Source organism: Gekko japonicus, unplaced genomic scaffold, assembly GCF_001447785.1.
Source record: "Gekko japonicus isolate JY-2015 unplaced genomic scaffold, Gekko_japonicus_V1.1 scaffold1137, whole genome shotgun sequence".
NCBI lineage: Eukaryota > Metazoa > Chordata > Lepidosauria > Squamata > Gekkonidae > Gekko > Gekko japonicus.
The window spans coordinates 322394-344323 of NW_015175393.1; the positions used below are offsets into that span (position 1 = coordinate 322394).

At 45.9% G+C, this 21930-nt stretch overlaps 1 protein-coding gene across 1 annotated transcript in view; it reads right to left on the reverse strand.

Moving 5' to 3' along the window:
• Positions 1-2951: 2951 nt before the first annotated feature.
• MMRN2 (multimerin 2) overlaps positions 2952-21930 on the reverse strand; it is a 33967-nt gene continuing 14988 nt past the window's right edge. The window contains exons 5-8 of the mRNA XM_015425657.1: positions 21359-21433; positions 17147-17320; positions 10901-12808; positions 2952-3585 (exon numbers count right to left, since the gene is read on the reverse strand). Of these exons, the coding sequence (XP_015281143.1) occupies positions 3203-3585; positions 10901-12808; positions 17147-17320; positions 21359-21433 (2540 nt within the window). The 3' untranslated portion in view covers positions 2952-3202. The remainder of the gene's footprint in view (positions 3586-10900; positions 12809-17146; positions 17321-21358; positions 21434-21930) is intronic.

Here is a 21930-nt window from a genome sequence, read left to right on the forward strand (position 1 = left end):
GTGCACGCCTTTGACACTTGTGGTACTGCGCACAGTTGTCCTTGGGTATCCAAACCAGAGTGCCTTATGAGAAGCTGTTGCATTTCGTCTTGATGAGAAGAGGAAGACAACTGAATCCCTGTGCAGAGCAGCACTGTATTGAGCTTCTGCTCACAACAGCATCCTTCTGTCAAATGTCAGCATGGCGCAAAGCGAGTCCAAACACACATTGATCACAACATGGCCTGGGATCTTCCTGATTACAAAGGACAGGGACAGAACTAGAGGTGCAGGTGTGGTTTTGGGATGTTCTTCTGTCATGGGTAAGGATGGGCACGAACCAAACCACAAAAGCAAAATTCATCACAAATGTTGCCCTGTTTGTGGTTTGTAAACAGAAGTTCATAATGGGTCTACCGTCACAAACTTCCACAAACTTTGAAAGCAGTTCGTGGCGATTCATGGATAGAGCAGAAAGCAGGGGTTTAAAGGGACTCCAAGTCCCTTTGAACCCCTGCCTACTGTTCCTTGTGAAAGCTGCAAAGACAGTTGAGCTTTAAAGGGACTGCAGAAGACAGCCCAAAAAACAGTTGAGTGCTCAGTTGTTTTTTGGGCTTTCTGCAAACCCCTTTCAAAGGGACTGTGGTCCCTTGCAACAGGGTTTGCAGGGCCACAAATCAGTTCACAAACAAACCGTTCGGTTCAGTTGAGTGGATTGGTTCATGGTTCTGACACAAACCACATGTTTCTGGTTTGTGCCCATCCCTAGCTGTGGGCTCTGCCAAAGTTGTTACAGCCTTGACACTATCATGTAACTGATTACACAGTGGTTTTCAGACTTTTCTACCTTTAGAGATCTCTTTTCATGTTGGTTTTATCTTTCCAGCAACACTGAGCATCTAGCCATCGAAATCCAGTGGGTTTTGCCCTCCATTTTTACAGTAGAGGGGCCAGGCCAACTGGACCTCACTAGATTAAGAGCCTGGCCTAGAATACAGCTTCCATTGTCCTTGCAGTGTCCTGTGGCTGGATGTGGCATGCAAAGGCTGGCAGTGCCCAAACCATCTTGGCTTTTATGTACTAAATCCTCAGAAGTGTGTGTCAGTTCCTGAAATTGTAGGTGCCTGTGGATTTGGAAGGCCAGATACTGAAGCTGAAGCTCAAATACTTTGGTCACCAAATGAGAAGAGAGCACTCACTGGAGAAGAAGACCCTGATGCTGGGAAAGATTGAAGGTCAAAGAAGAAGGGGACGACAAAGGATGAGATGGTTAGTGTCATCGATGCAACGAACACGAAATTAAGCAAACTTCAGAGCACGGCGGAAGACAGGAGGGCCTGGCATGATGTCGTCCATGGGGTCGCAAAGAGTCGGACTCGACTGTGCGACCGAATAACAACAACATGGATTTGGAAGGGGTGGAAGGCAGTGTCTACCCAGTTCTCTAACATGAATCAACTGTAATGCAACTTGTGAATGCAGTTAAAGTCCACTGAAACAAGTGAGTTGAAGCGCAGCGAGCTCTGTGTACGATGGTGCCCAGTTTCATTAAAGGATTTCTCAAGGTGAGACTGCCGAAGCAAAAACAGAACCTCACACGATCGATATAAAATAGTAGCCTTTATTTAAAAATAAGGAATAGTTTAATTTTCTAAAAGTACACGTTGATAATGTTAAAACTGATATTCACAAGGGGCAGGATCTAGCGTTGTGCAGTACTAAACAAAAATGAGCTTGGGAGCACGCCCAGTAAGGATTTAAAGTTTAATGGTCCCTACTAATGCATTTGAGAAATCACTATTTGATGTTGAAAGTTTTCTGTGCCTCCAGGGAGCTGCTTAAATACTTAACGAGGCGAGTGCAGTGGAAGCCTTTACGATTTTTGAGCTCGGGTGAAACACTACAGTCTGCAAAGCAAACCACAAAATTTGGGATATAAAGGACAGTGTCAAGTATGTATGAGTTGTATTTCTCTCTGTACGTAATTAGGTACTGTGATGTGACTGCATTACATTTCTTAGGCATAAGAGTGACTGTGTTTGTTCGCTTGAAATCTCAAACTGGTAAATATTCTCTATTTGTACCCCAGTTGTGTGGGCAAAGAATTTTTAATCCAGTCAGTTTATGATCAACCCCGCAGTGGCAGTTCCCTTATAGGAAACGTCAGGAATCACAGCAAACACATCTTGTGCTAGTTTGTGCTGTTTTGGTCATCCTGTACATCTAGCGAATGCAATTTATTTCCACATTAAGGCACACAATTCAAATACTGGATCGTTTTAGTCTCCTCTTCGGCAGTGTTCTCTCTAAGAGGTGTGAGCTCACAGATTTTTTAGCCTCCAGCTCACACAATTTTGTCTTCGCTCAGGAAGGATGGCTCCAGAGCAAACTGATTTATGCAGCAGCCAAATCGCTAGCTCACAACTTTAATGCCAGACTGTAGCTCACAAAGTAGAATCTTTGCTCACAAGACTCCACAGCTTAGAGGGAGCATTGCTGTTCGGTAGTGTCCACAATATAGGACTAGCCATTGATTGTTCTAAAGCTAGGTGTCAACAGATTTACTAGTGTCTAAGAAGCCAGGAAAGCTGAGTAGAAAAGACTCCTAGGATGGTTGTATTAGCACCGTACGCCCACCTACTGTATGCTGGTAGGGGAAGGACTTTAGGGGATTCCTTGCTTAAAGTTAGTTAGTATGAGCCAGCTCACAGTTTTTTAGCCTCCGGCTCACACATTTTTGTCTTCGCTCAGGAAGGATGGCTCCAGAGCAAACTAATTTATGCAGCAGCCAAATCGCTCGCTCACAACTTTAATGCCAGTAGCTCACAAAGTAGAATTTTTGCTCACAAGACTCCACAGCTTAGAGGGAGCATTGGCAGAGGGCCCCTAACCTGCACTGAATTACATAAAAATGCATATGCTTGGAATTGCTTCTCTAGTAAAAATGATTGCTTCCTTCTCTGGTCCTAAAGCGGAGGGTAGAGATCAAAGATGCGGTCCGTCACGGGAACCGAAAGCTTTTTCCTTCAGCGCTTGGAAGAAAAGCAGTCAATTCCATTGCCGGTCTCTCAATGCTGCGTGACAACACTAAGCAACTACTGGGCTATTTCTAGAAAGCGGCACGCTGTCAAACCAAGGGCAGGACTACCTTTGAAAATACGCACACTCGGTAGTTCTGTGTGGCTTACGGGAAAGAGACCAGTTATTACCCCGGAGCCCCTTTTCAAGTTTTGAATATCAGAAACCCGGCCATGCTCATCCCAGCTGGGTTCTGCGTCACCGTAGAACCCTGCAGCAGCTCAAACCACATGTGCTCCCCCTTCTTGAGCTCCACCAGCACAAAAGCCGTCACAGTACCACCTCCCTGTCCCTTCCTCTTCTTACTGCCCATTACTGTCATTCTGTGCCCGTTGCTAAAAACCAGTTGTCCCAGAGCCATTCCTGGGCTGGACTCCATGCTGATAGCAACCAGATAAACACCACTGTGAGGGGACTTGAAGTAGCCGTGCTCAGGGAAATACCCTTCTCCGTAATTGAGATACGTTCTGTTGAGGTTCGGTCCTTCTCGTCCTTCTGAATACTTCACGTAAAAGGCCACCTGTGAATCTGGATGGGGAAAGGGAAAAAAGGTAAAGGTTTCCCTTGCTCGAAAGCCAGTCGAATCCGACTCTAGGGTTGCGGTGCTCATCTCCGTTTCCAAGCCGAAGAGCCAGCGCTGTCCGAAGACGTTTCCGTGGTCATGTGGCCGGCATGACTAAACACCAAGGCGCGCGGAACGCTGTTCCCTTCCCACCGAAGTGGTACCTATTTATCTACTTGCAATTTCTTGCTTTCGAACTGCTAGGTTGGCAGGAGCTGGAACTAGAGACGGGAGCTCACTCCGTCATGCGGCACCCGGGTCTCGAACTGCTGAACGACTGACCTTCCACAGCCTGCAGTTCAGCGTCTTAACCACTTGAGCCACCGCAAGGAAAGGAAACAGAGTGACAAAACACAGTGCTGTAAGATCCGCGGACCCTTACCAAGTGATCAGTGAAGCTATGGTGCTTAAATACAGTAGGGAAGACTCTGGGTAGAAAAATTCCTGGAGATTTTGGAGGTGGAACCTGGGGAGGGACCTCAGGGGAGTATAATGTCCACGCTCCAAAACAGCCATTTTCTCCAGGGATACTGATCTCTGTCATCAAGATCAGTTGTAATTCCAGATCTCCAGGCCCCACCTATTGGTTAGCAACTCCAGACAGTCATAGCTGTCTACTTTGGCCAGTAATTTCCAGGGAGTTTCTGATTTGCCACTAGGGTTGGGGGGGGGGGGGGAGCAAACTTCACCATCTGACCGGGAGGTGGCACTGCAGCACAGTACAAGAGAGCCAAAGATCTCTCCAAGCTCCATTAAGATTGAATCGTGCTTTCTCTAAGCCAAGTGCCCCCAAGTTCTGCTTTAGCAGCACTGCCCACTTTGGATTGCGAGTGACCACCAGTCGGCACTGTTCCACACAAGAAGGCCTCTAGCATTTCAGTAAGTACTGCACTTAATGTTTTAATACCAAATTTGGGGTGTTTTTCCCCAGAGACGTTTTCCTCTCCTTAATACCTAGAGAACTATTTTGGTAACTTCCTCTCAGTATGTGCTTTTTAAAACCTGGTCTAAACATACAGCAAAACGATGTAGTAGAGACTTCAGGGGGTAGAATGGGGTGCGTAGGTCACCACCGTCAATACTGCCTGGCATTAAAAAGCGGGTGCAGATAGAAAACTCAGTCTCCTTCCATATGTCCTTGCGTGCCAGACAGAGATGTGAAAGCCCGGAAAAAAACCAGAAAAATTCGGGAAAAAACGAGTTTTTTTCAGTTTTTTTCCTGAAGCCTTTTTTGTTTTTTTCCGAAAAATTGAAAAAAGAAAAGAAAAAAGGATTATGGAACGTTTTATTTTAACATGATGAATACAATATTTTAAGACAAGGTGTTCAAATATTTTTCAAATCATTTCTAAAATATATATATATGGTATCAGATTGATCTAATTTCTGTGCACTGAGGACAAGCAAGTCCTAGGTTACAAACTGAACTCTCCAATGCAAGAACAAGATGCATTTCTTCCTTTAGGAGGTGCTATTGTCAGAAGAAAAGAAAGAGGTTTCAGTTTTGTTTTTGCATGTGGGTTGGTATTCTGTTCGTAGTAATTGTTTGGATACACTATATTTTTAATATGCTAGTTGTGATAAATTCATGCCAAGTAAAACATCCATAGTCATATTTTATGTTCCTAAAGCGACAGAATGACTTTCAATATAGAAAAGACAAAAGAAATGCTAATGTAGCATTTTTTTCAATTTTTCCGAAAATTTCCGTTTTTCCCCAGAAAAAAACGGGGAAAACTGGGTTTTTTTCCGAGCTTCAAAATTTCTGGAAATTTTACATCTCTAGTGCCAGATGTGGTCTTCAGGCAGCCATCTGATGGCTCCCCTACCGCTTAGGGTAGCCCGTCCAGCATTGACGGGAGCCCGCACCTTTTCCATTGTGGCTCCTGCCCTGTGGAATGGGGCTCCAGGAAGAGGTGAGGGAGAGTCCCCCTCGGAGGTCTTCAGGAGGTGCTGCCGGGACCGCCCGTTATGGCCAGGGGTTTTGAGGGGTGGGTTGAGTGGCGGCATTGGGCTCCTTAATTCTGGTTTTAACTGTAGTTATTGTAAGTCGCCTTGAACCTCAAGCAAAGGTGTGTGTAAATGTTTTTAATAAACACAAACCGAAGAGCTTGGGAACAGAACCTCTCTCCTGGCTGTGCTGGTCTTGTATTCACAGGGATATTTTACACAGAGAGGCATTTGAATCTGGACTCGGCCCGAATTTGCTCAGTCCCCATTCCACCGCCTCAGCACTTTCCCCCCTGCATTTACAGCAGGACACGGCTGGGCTCCACGGGAGAGCGCAGCACACAGTGGGGCAGAAAACAGCTAGAAGAGGGCAATGCAGGCTTTCCCACCACGTACCGCCAGCTGCACTGACTGAAATTCCCTGTTCAGCCTAGCTAGTGATTCACAAATCGCCTTGAGTCATGCCGAAGAGTGGAGATATAAATATTTTAATATAGCCAGCAAAGGAAGCCTGTGGGTCTCCCTTTAAATCTGGCCACTTGGGATGCTCTCGTGTTAGAAGAGCTGGGTGTTCCCGGTGTCATTATCGTCCAGGCAAACCCAAGGAGGGATTCTGCAGCAGCCATTTACAGGGCAGTCCTAATCGGGGTGACACCCTTCTAAACCCACTGGTTTCCGTGGGGGTTAAAGCACGTTTCGGCTTGTATTGCTAGTCTGAGATTGCTGTGCTCTCCATCTTTGTGAGCAGCCCTGGTGACCTTTGTTAGCAGTCCCCTGGCGTTTCAGTGCTTCCTGTGTCGTGCTTCCCCATCTTTCTTTCAGGCTAATTCTTTTAAACTCCTCGGCTAGCTGCAGTGCCAGGCTTTTCCATGCGGCCAGTTAAAGTGCTGTTGAGGTTTCTTAGGGTTTATTCTTCCTTTCAACTTCCCTCCTTAGGTGTAGTGGTTAAGTGTGCGGACTCTAATCTGGGAGAACCGGGTTTGATTCCCCACTCCTCCACTTGCAGCTGCTGGATGACCTTGGATCAGTCACAAGCTCTGTCAGAGCTGTTCTTGAAAAAAGAGCAGGTTCTGTCAGAGCTCTCTCAGCCCCGCCTACCTCACAGGGTGTCTCTTGTGGGGTGGGGAAGGGAAAGGAGTTTGTAAGCCGCTCTGAGACACCTTTGGGTAGTGAAGGCTGGGGTATAAATCCAATCTCTTCTCTTCTTCTTCTAACTTAATTGGTCCCATTTTCTCTTGCAGCAGGCTAATTCTCAGGCTTTATTAATTAGTTGTAAATTACCAAGTCCTGTTATGGAGGGCTTTAAGTGCCATTTTTGTTCCCTCACAGCCGAAGCTGCTGTTCATTTTCTAGGATTTCCCCCCCCCATGATTTCATTATTACAATCATAGTTGCAGGAAAGTAGCCGTGTTCATCTGCGGTAGGAGAGCCAGATTCGAATCTAGAAGCATCTTACAGACCAACAAGGTTTGGGAGGGGAGGTATAAGCTTTTGAGAGTTAAAGCTCCTTTTGCGATCATAAAACAGAATTATGACCAGTGACTTTGGCTGGGTGTGCTTAACTCCCTCCACAAGGGAACAGGGGCTGGTAACCAGTGTTCCCTCTAAGCTGAGTGAGTGTGAGCTAGCTCACAGTTTTTTAGCCTCCGGCTCACACATTTTTGTCTTCGCTCAGGGAGGAGGGCTCCAGAGCAAACTAAGTTATTCAGTAGCCAATTCACCTGCTCACAACTTTAATAGCTCACAGAGCAGAATTTAACTTTAATAGCTCACAGAGTAGAATTTTTGCTAACAGGACTCCACAGCTTAGAGGGAACATTGCTGGTAACTAGTACTGATTCATGATGATGGAAAGAGCAGCCGACTTGTCATGACCCTGTAGGGTTTTCAAGGCAAGAGACAAGGAGAGGTGGTTTTGCCATGGCCTGCCTCTGCGTGGCGACCCCCGACTTCCTTGGTGGTCTCCCATCCACGTACTAACCGGGGCCGACCCTGCTTAGCTTCCGAGATCTGATCCAGGGTGGGGCACTGGTTCATGGGTGTCCCTCAATTACATTAGGATCACAGGAAAAATGGCAGAGAGAGAACAAACTTTTTCTTTTTAATTTTAACACAGCTAAACCTGGAAAAGGGGGCCCTTCAGCAGCACAAAAAGATCCCAGATGGAACAGCTCCAGATCCAGCTTCTTTCAAGTGCTTTCGTTATAAAGGCATAATGTCTTTATGACAGGATGTGTTCTTTTCAGAACATTGACCAAAAAGCTACTTGATAGAGTCTAGAAGCTTCCAATAGGCTTGAAGGAGGTGGAGTTTTGAGACAGAGATGGAAAGTGCTACCCTAGAGTTTCATCAGCCGGAAACCGGCAGCTGGCAATTGAAGAAGAGGAGGAGGAGGAGGTTGGATTTATACCCCGCCCGTCACTACCCAAAGGTGTCTCAGAGCGGCTTACAAACTCCTTTCCCTTCCCCTCCTGTTTTTTGAGGATCACGACACTGCGGAGGAAATCGGGCGAAGCCACGGGTCAAATGCAGCCCCGCAGCTTCAGGTGTGAAATTGACTAATAGGGTGGGGGCAAACGGCGGCGCAACCGTGAGGCAGCTCTAGTGCAAAATCAGCCCCTGTGAGGTGGGTGGGGCTGAGAGAGCTCTTGACAGAAACGGCTCTTTTTCAAGGACAGCTCTTATCAGAACTACGGCTTGCCCAAGGCCATTCAGCCAGGTGCAAGTGGAGGAGTGGGGAATCAAACCCGGTTCTCCCAGATTAGAGTCTGCACACTTAACCACTACACCAAACTGACTCTCGATGGAGCTGTATTTCCTTCTGCTAAATCTGGGCACACACAATGTCTTCCACTTAGCCACAAGGCAAAGGGATTCTGTGCCATCCTAGTAACTCTCAAGTCTCTGTTAACAATAGTGTAACATTTAGTGCTGCAGTTATCTGGAGGCAGGAGACAAATGCAGGGAGGTGGCTGAAGTTGTGGGTACCTATGTTGCTAGAGTACGTGTTACAGAGATGCTTGTGAAATGGCCTTCCCATGAAAAAAATCATTCTTTCCCCCCTCCTCCACTATGATATCTGGAAAACGTTGCCCCATCGTCTTCTTGCCTATGCCATTGCACAGTATGCCAGTGGGCAGCGAAGTGGGCACAGGGACTCATGAGGGAGCCGTCCCGATTACCCACAGACTGTTACGGTAGGGGGAGAGAAGAGAATCAGTTGCCAAGTGGAGACAATTGATTCCTCTGGGACACACAACGCTTGCTCCGGTGCTGTGGTTTTTGCTGCAAACCTGTTAGGTGTGCCGGAATGTAGAATAGGATTACCTTCTTAATAGAGGGGCTCCTGGGCCTTTAATTGCCCAAGTAAGAAGAGAAAATCAATAAAGCTTTGTTTTCAATCTTCTACAAGTTTACGGGTCCTGACTGGTTGGCCCAGGCGGGCCTGATCTTGGCAGATCTCAGAAGCTAAGTAGGGTCAGCCCTGGTTAGTACTTGGATGGGAGACCACCAAGGGAGTCCAGGGTTGCTACGCAGAGGCAGGCCACGGCAAGCCACCTCCGTTTGTCTCTTGCCTTGAAAACCCTGTGGGGTGGTCGTACGTCAGCTGCAACTTCAGTACTTTCCACCACCACCACTTCACAAATTCCTTAAATGAGGTTGGTTGCCCTGTGGTCTTTCATGCCGCCCCGCTGCCCCTTCATCTTTTTAATCAGTTCAAGTGCTGGAGTCATGTAGCCCCAACTGGAATGGGTTTGGAGGAGGCTGTCAGCTATGCTGCCCTGGGGGTGGGGATGTTCTTTCAGTGTCTGTGTAAATTGCTTTCGCATTCCGGTCTCTCGCTTGGCGCAGTAATGCTCATCTCTAAAGAAGAACAGGAGGCGAGGTGTGTTGTCTCCCAACCGCGGGAGCAGAGCAATTTTGGGATTGCCACAAGTCAGTTGCAAATGACAACACACAGTTATTATTAGAGTAGTGATGCACACATGCTAAAATCTCAGTCTGGGTTCCTTTCCTTTTAAAAAAGACTTGATTGGGCTTTGGCAAATTCCATTATGAAAGCTATTTGTTGTATCTATTTAACTCGTGTTTTCATTGCTCTTGGTTTCCATGGAAAACACTTTTCCTGCCATATTGCTTTGCCTCACTGTCCAGCCAAACTGGATGAAACTCTTAGGTATTGGACCTCCCATGCAAATGTTTCTCCTGGACAAATTTCAGACAGATAGGGAGAAAAAGTCCCTGCTTTATAGACAGAATGGGAAGCATTGGGCAATATACTCCAAGAAAGGAGGGTGTATCATGGCACAGCTTGTCTCTGACAACCCAAGAAAGCAGGAAGCACAAGCGAATGGACACCAATGATATATATACACGGGAGAGGCACCAGGTTCGGCAGGAACATGAGACCATCTGCATGTGGAGCATGGATGGACCAGGGTTAAGGGGCAGCTTACAGAGACACTGCCCCACCCTCTGCCTAGTCTGTAGTACTTATGTGCATGTTTGTCCTTCTTGAACATGAGTCTGCTCGTAGTCCAGCACTAACCACTATCCACACTAGAGCACATTACTGGTTACATGTCTCCCAAATTGCCCTCCTTCCTGTTGTTTTGAATTTCTTCCACTGTAAGCCAGGCTGCAGTATAACGACAGCTTCTTAATATTTCCCAACTATTCTTGATCATTATTAATTTTTCAGTTTAGATTAGGTATAAAAGGTAAAGGTTCCCTTACTCGAAAGCCAGTCGAGTCCGACTCTAGGGTTGCGGTGCTCATCTCCGTTTCAAAGCCGAAGAGCCAGCGCTGTCCGAAGACGTTTCCGTGGTCATGTGGCCAGCATGACTAAACACCAAGGCGCACGGAACGCTGTGACCTTCCCACCGAAGTGGTACCTATTTATCTACTTGCAATTTCTTGCTTTCGAACTGCTACCGTGTTTCCCCGAAAATAAGACACTGTCTTATATTTATTTTTTCTCAAGAAGACACACTAGGGTTTATACCACAAATGCATAGAAATCCTGCTAGGGCTTATTTTTGGGGTAGGTCTTATTTTCGGGGAAACAGGGTAGGTTGGCAGGAGCTGGAACTAGAGACGGGAGCTCACTCCGTCATGCGGCACCCGGGTCTCGAACTGCTGAACTACTGACCTTCCACAGCCTGCAGTTCACCGTCTTAACCACTTGAGCCACCGCTGCTCCGCAGCACCACAGGTATAGTTACTCTATTAACAAGCAGAGGACTTGGTTTTGATTAGTTACTATCTGCGTATGCATTGCTAAGCTCGATCGTGATAGAATATACGATGCGGAATTTGTGAGCCACCCACCTGCCTCCGAGACCTCTGTCTGTATCTTGTTCCTTCCATTCAAAGTACCTTCTCTGTGGTGGCTGGCCTCATTCTTGTCCCTCGTTTTTTGCCGTTCCTGAACTTTAAGCTGCTTTTTCATCTGTCTGCCCATCATCGACTGAATCCTTGCCGCATCCAAACTCGCATTTGTGGCAGCTACGTCTTGGATACTTCCGAACAGCTTTTGAAAGATCTTCAGATGCTCATCGAAGGCTTGTTTGGTCAATGCAAGTTCTTCCTTCAGATTCTCCAGTGAAACATTGAATGGATCCATCATGCTGACTGCAGTGTGATTACAGCAGAGACTGGCGCGATCCTTTTGTAATTCATACTTCTTCATTTCCCTGCTAAGGTGTCCAATCTCTTTCTTTAGGATCATGATGTCATGGTATGCTGGATTATCCAGGACGTCCTCCATGGCAGCTTCGTGATTTGGCTCCATATGCTCCACGCCGCCATGTTGGACACTGACTTCTTTCACTGAGTTCTCTGTTTGCTCTTCAAGGACGGGATGCAAAAGAGATTTATGCCCACTGGAAGTGTTGTCGCGATCCACCTCCAAAGAGTAAATTCTCTTCATTAGAGATTCCATGGTGATATTCTGCTTCTCGAGGTTGTCCGAAATTAGTCTGAAAGCCACCTGAAGCTGATCTAGAGATGATATTAAGGAGCTAGGATCTTCTTCGGTCAAGAGTTCCATAATTTCTTCTCCAAGCACGGCCTCCAGTGCTGTCTCATGCCTCATCGCATCTACCAGGAGAGAGTTAAAAGAGCTGTTGAGATACTTGATCTGCCAATGCATCCTCTCGTCCGCTTTTCTCATGGCACCGAGATCCTCGGACAATGTTTCGGCCTGGGCCTTAAGAAGAGAGACTTCGCCTTCCAGCTCTCGACTCTGTTTCTGCTGGAAATCTAGAGGTTGGTGGAAAAGGCGAAAGGCTGTGGCGAGATCATCAATTTCATTCTTGAGAGCTTTCAGACGTGTCTCAAATAGCTTCATTTCCTCCCTGATTGCACGAGTGGCGTTTGCTTGCTCTTCCACATCAGAGTCCAAAGGTATTTTCACACAATGGCATGCTTTCATAGACCTCTCTAGATCCCAGTGGCTCTCTCTAATATTTTCCAGACTATTGTTCAGGGCTAGGATCTTCCTTTCCAAGTCTTCCTTGTATTCCTCTATAATAAGACTTTTCTCAATCAAGGCCACTCTGAGCTCCTCCATTTCACTCTTTGAGCTGGCTTTGAATGCATTAATGGAAACCTGGAACTTGTTAAAATCATCGTAGAACTCGTCAGATTCTTCATAGAGTTCCTTTAGCTGTTGAGTGTGCCCTACTAGGGTCTGATTGAGGAGCCGAATGTCGGTTTCGGTTGCTTCCTCATTTAGGCTGCTGTATTGCACCGGGAATCCTGCCAAGTTTCTGTTCAGGGTCTCTAGCTCACTGTGAATATTATCTTGTTCCTGTCTCATGTCTGTTAGGCTGTTGTTTAAGGCTGACAAATAAGAGTGTTGTATCTTATGATATCTCTTCAGCTTCATGTCTGTGTCTGCTTTGATCATGGTGAGATTGTAGTGCATGGCTGCCTGCTGCAAGTGTAAATGAGTGTCGATATCTCTCTTCGTCTGGTCCGCTCTCCCCACATTTTCCTGAATTTTGGATTCAAACTTGGTTCCAAGCTCCTGGAAGTCCTTCTTTGGCACAGCGCTTTCTTGGAATTTCTCTATGCTTTTCCGATTGGCCTCGACGTGGTGCGAGAGATTTTTCAGCATGGTGGAAAGATCCTGTAGACTTTTATTGAAGCTAGACCAGACTGGGTTAAAACGTTCCTTTAAGAAACTCTCTACATGGGAAACCACCATTTGCTGGAGGAATTGTTCCTGTAGTCCTGAAAGAGAGTATACAACCAAAAGAATACAAGTTAATGCAAGCAAGCATTTGCTTATAGGCTCAAGCCAGATAACAAAAGTAAGAATCCCCAGATCGCATAGGAACAACGGGAGAATTGCACAGGAAAATAAAACATCACATTAAACTTCACAGTATATATGCTGGCCCTAAAGGCCTCCACGGGAAAAAAAGGGGAAGGGGGAAAAAACTGAACCTAAAACATAGAATCCAGAACCTGACAAAGGTTAGTCAAGAAAGGGGGCCAATATAGGTTCATTCTATCATATGTGGTGGACTTGTGACAAAGCAAATAAATATTGGACAGATATACATAATGAGATGCAAAAAATTTTAAAGTGTAATTTTAAGAAAGAGCCAGAAGTACTACTGTTGGGACTTAAAATGGAAGACGTGAATATGACTAAGAGAACTTTGATGTGGTATTTGATCACAGCAGCCAGAATGACTTTTGCTCAATATTGGAAACAAGAAAAAGTGCCTGAAATTTGGGAATGGATTAAAAAACTGCTTTTTATAGTGGAAATGGATAAATTGACAAGGAAATTGAACAATAAAGATCCAGAGGAGTTTATGGCAGACTGGATAGACTTTAAAGAATATCTGGAGAAATATTGGGATGTGAAAAATAATCTATTTTGTTTTGATAATTACTAAAAAATAATTGATGAACTCCGATATATTGGATAGAGATAAGAAATATGTGTAAGAAATGGTTACCAATTAACTTTAATTGTTGATGTGTGAAGACGTGAGAATTAGAAAAGTAGAAAACAAAGGGAAGGGGTGGGACCACTGCGGGAAGCCAGAAGAGGGGAGGGGAGTTAAAGAAAGGGATATGGGTTGAAAATATTTATTTAATGTTGAATTTGTTATAATATCCTATTAATAAAATGTTTTTAAAAAAGGAAAAGAAAGGGGGCCAATATTAAAAATGAAGGAAATATATAAAAAATAATAAATATATAAAATTACATGTATTTATTAATCACAAATTTTAAAATTATATAAGGGCCCAATCATACGTTATGTATAAATAACAAACGATAAAACACAAGGGCTTATAAATCTGACCTGACGCGTTTCGGCCTACATAGGCCTTCCTCAGAGGTCAATAGTGAGGAACATATTGGCTATTATAAAAATGTAGTGCACTCATGTAAATACAAAGTATAAATTCAATAAGGACCAGAAGCAAGTTGTTTCAAGATAAACCACCAGGCACAGAGTAAAAAAACAAATGAGGCCTCTAAAAGGGCAATCACACGCCAAGTGGTTCTCAGATATAAACCTCTGGTCCAGGAATCGCCTTCTTATGGTTGTAGAGCCAAATCGTCCTCAAGCCAAGAGCACCACAACATAAAGGCCACCACAACAGACATTTTGCCAACCTTGCTAAGGGTGCTGAGCTTTGAACCTTTGAACCTCTGCCACTGTAACTAGATGAGGTACACAGTGCAGCCCCAAGTACCACTAGGGTTGACAGTCTCCAGGTGGGGCCTGGGGATCTCCCGCTTTTACAACTGATCTCCAGCTGACAGAGATCAGCTCCCCTGGAGAAAAATGGCTGCTTTGAAGGGTGGACTCTATGGCATTGCACCATGCTGAGGCCCCTCCCCTCCCCAAACCCCACCCTCTCCTGGCTCCACCCCCAAAGTCTCCAGGTGTTTTCCAACCCAGACCTGGCAACCCCAAGTACCACCCTTCTAAGAAGATAATTTCAGTGGGGGTGTCTGTGTTGGCCAGCTGTGGAACAGCTAGACTGGAGTCCATTAGCACCTAAGAGACCAAGAAGATGGCGGGGGTAGAAGTTTTCAAGAGTCAAAGGTCGGTTGAAGGGAGCTTTGACTCCCTAATACCCCCCAAAATCTTGTTGGTCTCTAAGGTGCTAATGGAACTCAAACCTACTTACTCTTTTAAGCCTACTGACATTAATTGACTTTGAAAGGAGTAACTCCAATTAGGATGGCTCTGTCAGGCAACTGAAACTGAAGTCATCGGAGGGGGAAATCCCACTCAAGAAAACATCAGAAGGTGCTTGTAAATGGTCTGGGGGCTGTCTACCTGAGGGACCACCTTTCCCCGTATGTTCCCCCAAGAGCACTGAGATCTGAGTTGCAGAATCGCTTAGTCCCCCCCTGGCCCTAGGGACGCTAAGTTAACAGCGACAAGAACTAGGGCGTTTTCCCTAGCTGCACCAGTATGGTGGAATCAGCTCCCAAACGAATTTCGAGCTCTGCGGGATCTCCACCAATTCCGTAGAGCGGTAAAGACCGAGCTGTTCCGGCAAGTGTTTAATAGCCCAGATCACATTGATCGTTCTAGCACTTTATAACGGATGGCCGCCATGCTTAAACTGTAATTTTGATTTTAATAAGTTATATTTGGTTATTTTACTGATTGTATTTTTTAGATGTGAGGTTGTATTAATTCTTATACTGGTTTTTAAACTATTGTAAGCCGCCCTGAGCCGCTTCAGCGGGAGGGTGGGGTAAAAGTCTAATAAATAAATAAATAAAATAATACAATTTCGTTTTAAAATGTCCAAAAAATGTTGATCCCTACAGGCCGTTCCTTGGCAAAATACAAAAACACACAAAAGAATTTAGCAACACCACCAGATCCACTGAGTTGCATTCTTCATAGCTATGGAAATATCCACCTTGTATAAAATACTACGTATTATTCCATTGCTTAGTATTTCATTTAAAGTTCCACACCTTTTTAAAAAATGTTTTTCTTGCAGAGAAATGCTGTCAATGGGACAACGTCTTCCATTTCACTGTATTGCACTTTCTCTTATAACATCAAACGGCATACATCATATTTTCTCCCTGCCTTTTTGACTGCCCAATTAAATTCTGTAAGGACTCTTATTTCTCGTGCTTCCTCAGGAGACTGAAGTACATTTCGGTTTCACAATTTGCTTCTATACTTTCTTGAAGGAAGAAGACTTTCAGCTTGTTAAATATAGAGCAGCAAGTCACCTAGATAACTGCTGCTTAGTGTCATGGCCACACCCCAAGTTCTTCTCTGGCTTGAAAAAGTTAAATGAGTCTCTGGGGCTCCAGTCACATGGAGCATTTGCTGCGCTGAAGATATGAAAGATAGGCGGATTTTCCGGGCGCAATCACACAGCAACATCTGGGAAGCGTAGTGTTCCCGTGGCTTCCCGCCGAAGATGCAGAGTAAAAAACTAGTACCTATGAGTTACTAGTTTCCAGAAACTGCGGGGCAAGGGCGGGCGTCTGATCGTGTTTCCAGTGGACTTTTGTGGTATCTGGGGGCCACGGATGTTCCGTCGCGAACAAGGGGATTCCCCCCCAAGTCTCCGCAGGATGCGCAAAAGCGCCCAACGGCGCATGCGCACAAACAGGAAGAAGCATTTGCCACAGAAGCAGCGCGGCGCGAGTGCCAGTGGGAACGCACCATGCTGCTTCTTTGCCGCACTGCGGACTAGCCGTCTGATCTGCACCTAACGCCTAACCACGGGACCTCGAAAGGACTTCTGATCGGGCTGCCGTGCGTTACTTTCTTCCAGGGCAAACAGCCACGCTTCCCCCCCGCATTTTCCGGCCCGTGTGACTGGTACCTGGGTTTCACAAAGGGGAAACTGAGTCTGAGAGACTGAATACCACTGCAAACCTTGACTTTGCCCCCTGTGCTGCTCCTGAGAGTCCACTGACACAGGAATAAAATCTGAGGAGAGGTCTCGGTGGGCTACAGTAGCCGAGAAGTGGGAGAGACCCACTTTTGTGATCTTCACAAGCTGTGCTCCACTTGCAGATCTCATTGGAGAAAAGCCATAGTTCCCACCCCAGTGCCATTTTATCCTTAGAACAACCCTACAATTACGTTGATAGACCACCAAGGTCCCCCAGTAAGTTTCTTGACTAACACAGGTCTCCCCCTTCAAAATTATCTACATTCTGCTCCCAGCATCAGAGCATAGAGCACAGAAGTTATATTTATTTCTCATGACTGGTAGCTTTGAAAGACTGGCCTCCATGAATTTAAAAGCCATATTTGTAAGGAACCACCCAAGACATCCAGACTCCATACTTCTAGAAGAGTGCAAGGTCCATATCAGTGCACTCCACATCTTCCGTAAGTCATTTGTATGCTCAGGGAAGGGCAGGAGATGGTGAGGTAGATCGATGTGGTCATTGTATATACAAGTGAGACGTTAGGGTTTTCAGGATAATGGAGTGGAGATGGGCCTAACCCCAGCTCTCCAGCTATATAAAAAACATCCATTATTCTCCTTTTAGCTTCATGTCGCTGATCTGCATGCATTCTTCTCTGGCTGAACTCTCACCTGTTTGGTTGCGGCTGGCTTCTACTTCTGGGCGACTGATGTTGTAATGAAAGGCCTTCTGTAAGACTCCCAAATTGCTCGTTGCCTGTTGGATGTCGTTCTGCAGATCCTCCAGCAGTGCTTCGTGGCTCTGGTGGTCTTCAAGGATGTCTCTGGATTCCAGCGACGAAGATGCTAGTTGCAAACAAACACACACATGAAACAAAAGAGCAAGGGGTAAAACAGCTTCTAGTGTGTATCTCCATGCGGAAGCCAGTCCCTCCAGTGAGGATGGTGTTAATAATAGTAATAATAATAATAATAATAATAATAATAATAATAATAAGCTGTCAAATCACAGCCTCTTGGCATGTCAACCTCTCATGGGGTTTTCAAGGCAAGAGGTGAACAGAAGTGGTTTGCCATTTCCTTCCTTTGCATAGCAACCCTGGACATCCTTGGTAATCTCCCATCCAAGGACTACCCATGGCCGATTCTGCTTAGCTTCCAAGTCCTGATGAGATCAGTCTTGTCTGGGCTATTCAGGCTAGGGTTGCCAGGTCCCTCTGGGCAGCCAGTGAGGGATGGTGGGACTTTACTGGGAGCCGGGAGTTTCACGTTTCAACAACAACGCCCACGTGACTTCCAGCATGACCCAGAAGTGGTGTAGGCATGTCGGGACAACACTTTGGTTTGGGGGCAAAAACTCTATGGTAGAATTGGCTTCTACCATAGAGCTTTTGCCCCCAAAACCAGAGAGCATCGTCCCAACATCCTTGATATGCCTACATCATTTCCAGGTCATGTAGAAGTCACGTAGACACATCCCTGAAATGTTGGGTGTTCCTCTCTTGTGTGTGGGGGGGGTAATTCAACCACCCCACCAGCCAGCTGATTGGTGGTGGAGAGGTTGGGCCTGGCAGTGGGGAACCCCCACTGAGGGGCTCTAGCATCCCTAAAGCAGTCAGCTGAAGGAAGGTAAAAGGTAAAGATTTCCCTTGCTTGGAAGCCGGTCGGATCCGACTCTAGGGATGCGGTGCTTATCTCCATTTCCAAGCCGAAGAGCCAGCACTGTCCAAAGACGTTTCCGTGGTCATGTGGCCGGCATGACTAGACGCCAAGTCGCATGGAACGCTGTTACCTTCCCACCGAAGTGGTACCTATTTATCTACTTGCAATTTCTTGCTTTCGAACTGCTAGGTTGGCAGGAGCTGGGGCCAGAGACGGGAGCTCACTCCGTCACACGGCACTCGGGTCTCGAACTGCTGAACTACCAACCTTCCGGTCTGCAGTTCAGCATCTTAACCACTTGAGTCACCGCAGGCTCTGAAGAAGGTATTAGAACACTGTGATTCACCTTTGCAAACAGTATGTCAGCTCTGTTTGCCTCCCCTTCTCCTCCTAGCGCTCCTGTTTCTCTTGAGACTTAGAAAGAACATCAGACACAACCATTGTACCGAGGTCACCTTTGATCTCTTTCTGCACGTGGACCCAAGGCTGTTGCTCAGCAGCGGTTCAGCCATTCGCTTTGCAGGCGGCTCCAAGTCCAATTCCCGGCTCCCACAGTCAACAAATTCTAAGGCTGGTGGGCTAAAGAGGAGCTCCGTATGAACTCAGTCTCTTTAGATGGACACTGGTTCTTTTATTTGCTTTGCTAAGTGAACTGTGGAGCACCCATGAGAACAGCCCGATCTTAGTTCAGGAGGGACAGCCTTGTTAGTCGACGGCGGCAAAATAAAATAGAAGTTTATTCCGGCATCTTAAAAGACGGACCCTGTTTATTCCATCGTTAAGGTTTGATTAGGGATGCCAGCCTCTAAGCTGAGTTAGTGTGAGCTAGCTCACAGTTTTTTCGCCTCCGGCTCACACGTTTTTGCCTTAGCTCAGGAAGGATGGCTCCAGAGCAAACTAATCTATGCAGTAGCCAAATCGCTGGCTCACAACTTTAATGCCAGGAGCTCACAAAGTAGGAAGGTGTCCAATATGTTACTGGGGAAGAGCAGAGGGCAAGTACAAGTAACCCCAGAAAGAGTGAAGCGGCTGGGCCAAAGCCGAAAGGACATTCAGCTGTGGATGTGTCTGATGGTGAAATGAAAGTCCGATGCTGCAAAGTATAATACTTCATAAGAACCTGGAATGTAAGATCTATGAATCAAGGTAAGCTTGACGTGGTAAAAAATGAGGTGGCAAGACTGAACATCGGCATCTTGGGAATCAGTAAACTAAAGTGGACGGGAATAGGTGAATTTAACTCAGAAGACTATCTACTACTGTGGCCAAGAATCCCATAGAAAAAATGATGTGGCCTTTATAGTCAACAAGAGAGTGAGAAAGGCAGTAATGGGATACAATCTCAAAAATGACAGAACGATCTCAGTCCAAATCCAATTCAAACCATTCAACATTCTCAGTAATCCAAGTCCAACCACTGATGCAGAAGAGGCTGAAGTGGATTGGTTCTATGAAGACCTACACCTCTAGAACTAACACCAAAAAAAGATGTCCTTATCATCATATGGGACTGGAATGCTAAAGTAGGAGGTCAAAAGGTAAATACTTTGGCCACCCAATGAGAAGGGAGCACTCCCTGGAGAAGACCCTGATGCTGGGAAAGATTGAAGGTCAAAGAAGAGGGGGACGGCAAAGGATGAGATGGTTAGACAGTGTCATAGATGCAACGAACATGAAATTGAGCAAACTTCAGAGGACGGCGGAAGACAGGAGGGCCTGGCGTGATCTTGTCCATGGGGTCGCGAAGAGTCGGACTCGACTGTGCGACTGAACAACAACAACAAAGGTGCTACTGGACTCCTGCTCTTTTCTCCTGCTAACATGGCTACCCATCTTGATTGTATCTTTGCGAATCATTTTGTACAGTGCTACCCTATTGCCTGCGAAGAAAAGCCCTCTTGAATAATTCATTTTTACATCGCTTATGGGAAGCCAGGAGAGTGGAAGCCTTCCTGTCAGCCTCAGGCAGGCCATTCCACGAGTGGGGGCGCCAATGGAGAAGGCCCACGTACAGGCAGCTACTGATTCTGTCCCATTTTCAGGTTGGCCCCTGCAGAAGGCTCTGCTCAGATGGGTGAAGCTGCCATAGACCTCCTTTGATAATGTTCAAGGTAGTTTACAAGGATGAGCAAATGACTGGTCGTATATCCTTAGAAGGACTGGATTAGAACCTATGGTGCCCTTCAGTGAGCCAGTGTGGGCCAGTTTGGTGTAGTGGTTAAGTGCGCGGACTCTAATCTGGGAGAACCGGGTTTGATTCCCCACTCCTCCACTTGCACCTTGGGCAAGCCGTAGTTCTGATAAGAGCTGTTCTTGGAAAAAGAGCAGTCTCTGTCAGAGTTCTCTCAGCCCCTACCTACCTCACAGGGTGTCTGTTGTGGGGAGGGAAAGGGAAAAGAGTTTGTAAGCTGCTCAGATGAAGGAAAATGAAGAACCATGTAGAATAGCCTTGTAGAACCTTGTATTGTTACCAATGTTATTTCTACAAGGTTCTTCATTTTCCTTCATCTGTTCAGAAGAAGATATCTTTCGAAACTGTTGAACATTCCGGAGATTATCGTTAACAACCTATACAACAACCAATAACTGTTGAATACCTGTATATATTTTGTACTCATCTTATGTATTTTGCACTTCACGAATAATTTTTGTATTCTGTTCACTTCAATATTTAAAAATTACTTGAGCGCAGTTGGGATCCAGTTTTCCTTTATTTGGATCTTTTCCTGAAGCACTTTTTGGTTGTTACGATCTTTAAACTTCCAAGGGGGGGCCTGGAGCTCTTCAGACTACAAAGAACAGTTCCCTTGATAGAATGGGAGTTTCAGAGGGCAGTCTCTGTGATGTTATACCCTGTTGAGGTCCCCACCCCAAGCCCTGCCTCTCCAGGCTCCAACCCCAAATCTCCAGGAATTTCACACCCTAGCGTTGGCAACCCTAATTGCAGCAGTGGATGTCTTGTTTGCAGTCGTTTGGATCCAGCCCGTACAATTCTGATTTTCCAGTGTACTACTCACTCCTGTGAGCTGTGCAAGGAGAACCATGCTGTATTAATAAATAATTTGTTAATGTTAAAATAATGATCGCATCTCTTAGCATAACTGGCCATCTACATTAGGAAAACATTCCATTAAGTGGAGAGTGGAGAAGAGCAAGCATTACATAACGTTTTAAGCAAGACAGAAGGGTGTTGCTCGAAAAGTGGGAGGAATCGAAACCTACTTCGGCTGGAGACTGCCCCCCTTTCTTCTTCCAGGCCTCCGGGCTTAGTGGTGGGCACCGGGAGGAAATTAGGGTCTGCAAACAAGAATTGGTAAATTAGTGGGATTTTCCTTTTGCCTTTCTTTCTTTCTGTAGTTCAAAAAAAAATTATTTCCATTTAGGTGTACAGTTTCAATTGCAGAACATTCCAGAAACCGAACAGTTCAGAAATTCATCTGCTGTTTCTGCTAGACACATTGATGTACAACACTATGACATATAAAGGGTCTCGTGCACAGTAACAGTGTTTCTGGGTGTTCAAGACAATTCAGTTCTCTCTCAGTAATCCTCAGTGGTGCTATCTGTGGTGAACTGGTGGTCCACAGGGGTGGGGTGCAGGTCCTGGGATTTCCTTCTGAGTAAATCTGCATAGAATGTGGTTGAGACAAGTTTGTTGAATTCTCAGTCTGGGGTTCACATTGGAAGTGCACATTAGAATCTGAAGGGGGGACCCCATTAGTGCAGGCAGGGCTTTTTTGGTAGAAAAAGCCCAGCAGGAACTCATTAGCATAATAGGCCACACCCATCAGCAG